At 37.9% G+C, this 8,086-nt stretch overlaps 1 protein-coding gene across 1 annotated transcript; it reads right to left on the reverse strand.

The window, feature by feature from the left end:
* Positions 1-293: 293 nt before the first annotated feature.
* On the reverse strand, positions 294-6,498 carry rhcgb (Rh family C glycoprotein b). Its single transcript, XM_088417701.1, has 11 exons — positions 6,173-6,498; positions 4,780-4,972; positions 3,931-4,081; positions 3,682-3,829; positions 3,447-3,613; positions 3,229-3,366; positions 2,962-3,098; positions 2,750-2,874; positions 2,598-2,671; positions 2,011-2,078; positions 294-1,059 (listed from the first exon to the last, which is right to left on the reverse strand). Exons 1-11 carry the CDS (start codon positions 6,393-6,395, stop codon positions 1,026-1,028), a joined length of 1,458 nt encoding a protein of 485 aa, XP_088273827.1. The 5' UTR covers positions 6,396-6,498; the 3' UTR covers positions 294-1,025.
* Between the last annotated feature and the right edge of the window lie 1,588 nt (positions 6,499-8,086).

Below are 8,086 nucleotides of genomic sequence, written 5' to 3' on the forward strand. Positions count from 1 at the left end.
CTCGCTGAAGACGGTTTAACTCGAGGTAGTGCCCTTTTTGTGTATGCTGAACGTATAATGGGCATTTAATTGCGACATCTAGTGGACATATCTCATCCACTGATTTAGAACATAGATACGATTCCAATGAAAAGCAAAATAAATGAGCCGTAAGAAAAAATGTCTTTACAAAGATTTTGAGGCTTCCTTTCACCTAAAGTAACCAAATACTAACAAAGCTCTCAGTACAATTCATTGCAGTACTTTTTTTAACACTGTCTGGCATTATCAATCTAAAGAGCCAAGTCAGCAGGCAATTTTCAAATGTTTTATTTACATACCATCAACACACAACCAACAGAATCTGTCCAGTAAATTATTAGCTATTCTTATAAGTTTTATACAGGCAAAAAAATCTCACAAATCTGAAAAGAAAAATCTCACTAGAAATGCCCTCACTCCACAGCATAACACACACGCACGCACGCACGCATACACTTACTCAACTAAGTCAACATAAAAACATCTGTGTGCAATAGGAAAATGTTACTGTATTTTGGGTCTATACAGCACTTCATATTTTGAACGTGATGATGTGTTTCAGGATCAATTTTCATGCATTCAGAACAACAATGACCACAAGAGAACAATACAAAAAGAGCTTCAGTCAACAATTCTGATTTTACGTTTCATCCACGTAAAACATTTTAGTCATAATAATTCCAGAAGGAAATTTGGAATTCTCACATTACGAATCAACAGCTCAGCATATACAATAACCTTGTATCTTGCTTCCGAATTGACATTGTGTAAATATTGAATTCGATTTTGTGGACAAATACAACCCAACATGACTTGTATTTACACATTTGAGTTTGATTTATCACTTGGCGTCAATTTCTGTAGGAAAGAAATATACATTGTCCTCTCTGGATGATAATAAATATTTCTTTAGGAGTGGAAAATATGAAATAAAAATTTCTGTGTCACAGATTCGAAAAAAATACCAAGAAAGCAAAACAAATCCTCATATTCAAGATGTTGGGTCAGTTCTGCTCCATGGTGAAATTGGACTCGGTTCTAAAAATTAACAAATGTATGAATAAATAAGAAGCAAAACGAATAACATATTTACGAAACGACCAATTCACAACAAAATGTCCTTATCTAATATAAAATCATATGTTACGTATGTCTCACGCTGCGGTGTCATTAGCAAACGTTGCATCTTCAAGGTCACGTCGCATGCATGTATTAGTGCGTGAACTGTTCAGCTCCTTTAAAAACTGGAGGTAAAGTGAATAAGTGCTGCCCCCAAGAGGTTAACCAAAGCATCAACACGCAGCGCCAACCTTGAAATGTTATGTATGCGTGAGGCAAATTACGTAATAGTCTTTATATATTGATATTATTTGGGGGGGGGTTTGTTGATTAACCTTTGCTAATATTTGGCAAATAAAAATAAGACTTAAAATAGTTTTGAAACACGATGTTACTCTTAAGCTTATCTATTTTAATGTATGAGCAACATTTTAAGACCTAAATCTAAGTTTGGCCGGCTGTTTTTAATGTTATCAATGCAACTCAATTGAAGCCCTATAATACTGATTATATACTTCATTAGTCTTTTTTTATGTATCATCATCGAAGCACTTCAATAGAGGCTCAAGGAATATGTTGACTCCACTGTTTTCCTCAAATGGGCTGCATATATATATATATATATATATATATATATATATATATATATATATATATATATATATATATATATATATATATATATATATATATATATATATACAGTATAAGTAAATAAGTTGCTAAATAAGTTGCTCTTCTTCTAAATGTCTCATTTGTAGACGTAGGAAGCTGAATCTGCTCGTTGTTGCGCAATGGTGACATTTTCTCCATGGACAATTGCAAACTATGCACTGCTATTATTTTTTAAAATGTGAAGACAATATTACAATAGTTAATATTTATTTAGAGGACACAGTATGTGACAGGCTTACAAATTGAAACACTTACACATCTTTGTTGAGCATGTGATTGTTGTACTGCAGGACTGGTGGAATACTCTCCTCATCTTCAGGCAACTGTAGACAATTTTTTAGTGCAAAATCAGGGGGACGTATTATGACAACTTCTACTTGTACCTGAAAAATAAGACATCTAAAGCTAGCCACTCCGCCGCCACACCTACAAAGGCTAACTTAAAAATAAAAGCATCACATTGCATTTTGAAGTTAGCCTTTGCAACACGGCGTGGGATGTGTTGTTTTTTGTCTTCCTTGGTAGATCTTTTTTTATTTTTTGGCCTCACCCATAGTTCCAAGAAAGGTGTGGTAGCTCACCAGTGATCTTTTCTTGACCCAATAAAATGCATTATATTAGTTTATTAGCAATCCAAACCCACTCCTTTTCCCCTGAGCTCGTGTGAGGTACAGGCAGATGCTTGCTGGTGTTTGTGTCATCACAACATCTGTTTTTTTTTTATTGCTTCGTTTTTAATCTCAAAAATCTCCCAAAAATAGACGAGAATTTTTGGTGGCCGAAAATTCGGTCCTTCGCTAAGTGTGACTTGCCAAAGACACTTGATTGGTATTGTCACTAACCTCCCAGTAGGGTTCGTCATCAAAGCAGTTGTCATCAGCTGGGTCCCCCCAAATGGGAAATCTTAAAATAAAACCTTTAAGGAATGCAGACATTAAAAAAAAAAAATGCAACAAAACTATCTAAAGACCTGGAGCTTTGGTATGTAACTTACCAACCAGTATGCCTCCACCTACACCAAAGCAGACTGCCACACAGATGCCAGCTGCCTGGTGACCACCCTGCCTTGTAGGTATCATCGTTTCAAAATCCCCCTCAAAGTCAAAGGTGTTGGTCAGCCTTTCAAGTAAAAAATATGAAAATGTGGTCAGTCAAAAGCCTCCCTTATAGTAGTAGATAATCCATCGATCGTGACATTCTTCTCACCCTTCTTTACCATACACCGAGTCGGATGCAGCTGCCGCAGTAATAGCACCCACAATGCCTCCTATGAGCCCAGGCATGGCGTGCAGATTGTGGATTCCACACGTATCCTGAATCTTCAGGTGTTTTTCCATAAATGGCTGGGTGCAAAGGAATGGATTAGTAAATTTCATCTACCTCATCAGGCCTCTGACGTAGTGTTGCGCACTATTTGGGTGTGTTTGCAAACTAAAGAAAGCTAATCTAGCTCAAATTGCACATGAAGAATACCGTGAGAAAGATATAACCCAATGTGGAGATGACACCGCAGCAGAAGCCAACTATCAGGGACCCATAGGGCATCAGCATGAATTCTGCTGCAGTTCCGACTGCAACACCCCCAGCCAATGTGGAGTTTTGAATGTGAACCTGTGCAGAGGAATAAACATGCGTCCATACGGATCACCAAACACAAGTACATTCTCAGCAGGTCTATCAGCAACCGTCACCATATCGAGTTTGCCATGCTTCTGGAAGAGACTTGAAAAAGCCACAGTGGTGAGTACTGTTGAAGCCAAGGCCAGGTAGGTGTTGATGGCAGCTCTGTGCTGCCCGTCCCCATGGTCAGCAATAGCTGAATTGAAACTGGGCCAGAACATCCACAAGAAGAGAGTTCCTACCCAAAAAATATTGGCAACGAGTCAGACACCATGTCAAAGCAATGTTGTCACGATGCCGGCTTACCTATCATAGCAAAGACATCAGAGTGGTAGACAGAGCCCTGCAGACGACTGCTCTGGTCCAGGTTGGGTCTATAGAGCATCCAGGAGATCGCAAGTCCGTAATAAGCGCCAAACGTGTGGATCACCATGGAGCCTCCCGCATCTCGAGCCTTCAATTCAACGGGAGCGGAAATTCAAACTCCAAACCTCTCGAGGGCGAAATGCTTTTTAGGTTGTCTTGACAAACCCGTACATGAGGTCCCCTACTTACGTGTATGACACTGAGGATGATATATTCCTCCACAGCAAACAATGTGATGCCAAACAGAGTCAAGACCAGCAACTGGACTGGGCTGACCTTACCCAGCACAGCTCCATAGGCGATCAAGCAGCCCGCCACACAGAAATCTGCATTAATTAAGCTTGAAAAGGAAAAATGAAGAGTCTTTACAAGTATTGAACAGTTTGCTTAAAAAAAAAAAAACAATAATAATAATAGTAACAATAGTCAATTTAGTTGTGCTTGCATCAGACAAGATTTCAACAGCATCCTCATTTTTCAAGAGCTTCACTTTTCAGTTTACCTGGTAACCAGTGAACTGCAGGAGTGAGAAACATGATTAGATTATTGCTGTCAAGAGCTTTAAAAAATTAAAAGGTTAATTAAGATTTTTATCAAGATTTGTAATCAATTGATCTCATAGCACAATGACAGCAATCAATGCCTGAATGACCTTTGTTTTTGAACCCCGAATAACTCATGAATCCGATGCACGAAAACAGATGTAATCATCATGCAATAAGCATGTAGTTAGAGATTAAATATTAGATTAACGTGTAAGCACTTTAACTATGACTGTAATTAATTAATCGCAGTTAATCAGTTAATCTGACACCGATTGGTAAAATCGAATGTATACTGTATGTATTGGAAGATTAGAATGGTTTCTGCAGCATAAATTTTTCTTCTGACGTAAAACGTCGTTGGTGAAAGAAATCAAAAATGATATTCATGTATTAAGTCATTGCAAAATGCAAATATCAACATCCCATTTTTTTATACAATTGTAGAATCCAATATTTACAATAAGGCTGAAGAGGAATATGAAGTCTCTCGTACTTTTCAACACCAATTTTGATCTTTCCATCAGTGTAGTCCAGGGAGTGGAACCAGCCTTGCATTAGCAATGCCCACTGGAGGCCAAACGCTGCGATGAGGAAATTGAAACCCACTGCGCCAAAACTGTAGCGCTTGAGGAAAGTCATCAGGAAGCCAAAGCCCACAAAGATCATCACGTGGACATCCTGAAAGCCTAGACATAAAAAAAAAAAGTCTTGAGGGCATGGTTTATGCACTCAAAGACACAATAATGGCAAATGTCTTTACACTTGTATGATGGGGCTTCTGTTACTGAGCCATAACAGTTAATAAGGCTTTTAGAGGGAAAGCTTAGTCAAAAATTGTCTTTACAATACCGCTCATACAAACACAGCATTCTGCTTAGTATTACGTTTGTAGAATATGAATTAAGCAGCAAAAGCCACCCTTTTATCCATCTTTTGGGGCGCCCAAATCGCCACTTACTGTTGAGTGAAAATTACATCATAGCTCACTCGTGATTTTTCATTTGCTAGTGTAGAATTTGAAACCAAACACATAAGCAATTTGGATCAATTTTCCTTTTCATTGAGTGATATCAATTCACAAAACTCACACACCATCTAAAAAGTTATGTCTGTCTAATATTTGTTTTGTTTTTTATTTAAAAAACACATATCCTTGTTACCTTAGCTTCGTACATTGGTGGTATTTTGTACATTAAAACAAAACAAAAAAGCTATGGCATGATGCATTGATGGCACTACAAACAAGCACATGAATAAACATGTTTAACTGGACAGAGTCAGGAAATTCCCAATAAGCCCTTGTGGTGTCTTTCTGGTGGATACCAGCATCACCCGGCCGGTGTCATTTACAAAAACATGACCACAGACCATTTGACACATGTACTGGCACAATAATGTATGTTGTCACTGTAAAACATCAGGAGACATTGTGACAAACAGATTAGTGTGGTCTTCACATACAGTATATTTGAGGGAAACAGACTTCATTGGCCTCAATAATACAAAAATTGACAACATAGTGAGCAGTTACGAAGCAACAATACAAAAGGTTCTTATTGAGCGCAACACAAAAGCATATGAAAGATTTTTTTTTTTTTTTTTTTTGGAGAGAGAGAGAGAGAGGGACATTCTACTGGGGCGAAACCACTTGGTGACAATGCTAGCTGACCACAAGGGAAATAATCACCTGTGGATGTCAGCACTTTCAACTCATTATATACAGATCATTTGATTTCATCCCATCCTGAGGCGTATTTTGAAAATCGCTTCTAAAAGTCAAATAGAGGCACACTATTGACAGTATTATTCTTCAGTACTTTTTAAAAAATAACATCCAACAATGGTTGGATTAGAGTAGAGACAGAAGGCAAAAGAGGGTCACTTACTTGGATATCTGAAGTAGAAGTCATTCTCAATGTCGCTTGATATATTGGATTCTTTCCTGTGTTCGATCCAGTGTGGATTGGACTCTTCGTCATAGCGAATAAAAACCCCAAACAAGATGATCATGGCTGTTTGCCACACTATACACACTGCTGGAAGACTAAGACGAACATTTGTATTTTTAGGCCGATCGCAGAATTCCCTGTAGCTTTGAATGCAGCCCATCCTGGAGATTTAGCTTCTGCCAATTTTAATATTGTCTTAATAACTGTTCAAGAGTTCAATCACTCAACCGAAATGTCCTCTCTAGGAGTTCCTGACAAACTGAAGGCCAAGCTCCAGTGAAGGTGAGTGAAGATAAGAGGACACTCCCACAGTCACTCCCTCGACACTATTTGGAAGCCTGCAGCGGTAGGCACCGTAACTAACTACGAGTACTTTGTTCATCTCCTTTTCAGGTATCTGCTTTTTGATTGCTGCATTTGTTTTTACGTTTAACTTTTATGCCTAACATTTGAAAACAAGATAATTGTCATTTCCCCGGTCCCGGAGGGAGGGCCTGTATCCTGCATGTTTTCCAGGTTTCTCTCCCCAAGACATCTGATTCTCATGATTGATATATTGTCATGACATAATGTCATCATTAAGCTCTACAGGAGCTTGAAACCGATACTAATCATTGGAATCAGGCGTGTTTAAGAGAGAAGGGTCGAAAACATGCAGGATACTGGCCCTGGAGACCTGGAGTGTGACACCTGTAGCATAAATAGATAAAAAGGAAAGCCAATTGCTGTTGAGCTCTTCATTGATTGAGATATTTGGGACGGATAACGCAGAAAAATGGAGAACAGCAGAGAAAATGAGAAATGCGAGACGGAGAATTAACCTCAGTGATAACAAAGAAAAAAAATGCCGTTCTGTTGCAAAATGCATATCTGTTGTGAGAGAAAACTGCCTAAAACCCATCGGCTTCTGTTCAAATTTTCTGTATGATTAGGAAAAACAAACAAAGAATAGTTTTTCAGTCATTACTAGCATTTTTTGTGATTCAGCTCAAAGCGTTGACAGAGTTAGAAACACATTGTTTTGATATAACAAGTTAGACCAGCTCAAACTCCTTTTTTAAACTACATGCAAACTGCTATGTGATTTTCTTTATTGTCACAGGACAATTGATATAAAGGGAAATTATTTTGCTTCATTTTTTTTATTTTTTAAAGTAAAATAGTTATTGTGTATAGTTCACAACCAAATGTATTTAAAATATTTTAGGAGAGAATAGTTAGTTCTTTGAAAAAAATTAAAGCTTGACACAGAAAACAAAAACTAATCTAATTGAGGTAATCTTGGTGGCGTGATGGAGAGGGGGGGTTGTTCTCATGACTTCCAAAGTCAGACCCTGTGAAGCATTCACTGTAAATAACGTGTTTCCCACAGGAGATGAGAAAGGCGCATGACAGGTTTGACTCAGTCAACCATTACAGCACCGGGCTCAAGGTGAACACAGGTGACCACTGAACTTTCAAGTGACCGTCCAGAGTGGAGAAGTGAAAATGCCATCCGTTTTAAAAAGACAGTTTTCATTTTCACCTTTAATTATCGTCAAATGTACATATATAATTATATTTATATTAATTATAGTAACATGTACATATATATGTATGTATATTGTACATACAGTATATGATGGTGCATTTGCTGCCCAATGATTTATGACGCCTCTTAGACTGTTCAGGGTCACCTCATGCTAACTACAGGTGTACCAAAAAAATAATAGTAATCAAGATTCTCATAAACTATGATTCAAAATGTATATAAAATGTCCCAAAATCAATTGTCCTGCCTATCTGTTCTGTCCTGTCCATAACTACACCAGACGTTTACTGCCAAGGAAGTGAAGTGACAGCATAACATTT

This window comes from Hippichthys cyanospilos, chromosome 6 (assembly GCF_059441005.1).
Source record: "Hippichthys cyanospilos isolate Australia breed blue-spotted pipefish chromosome 6, RoL_Hcya_1.0, whole genome shotgun sequence".
NCBI lineage: Eukaryota > Metazoa > Chordata > Actinopteri > Syngnathiformes > Syngnathidae > Hippichthys > Hippichthys cyanospilos.

What these genes read in the sequence shown, in the direction of transcription:
- rhcgb (XM_088417701.1), bottom strand. Translation starts at nt 6,395, where the DNA reads ATGGGCTGCATTCAAAGCTACAGGGAATTCTGCGATCGGCCTAAAAAT. An exon ending in AGCATGGCAAACTCGATATG is followed by an intron (nt 3,367 to 3,446) that starts GTGACGGTTGCT and finishes TCCTCTGCACAG; the next exon opens with GTTCACATTCAAAACTCCAC. An exon ending in TCGGTGTATGGTAAAGAAGG is followed by an intron (nt 2,875 to 2,961) that starts GTGAGAAGAATG and finishes TTTACTTGAAAG; the next exon opens with GCTGACCAACACCTTTGACT.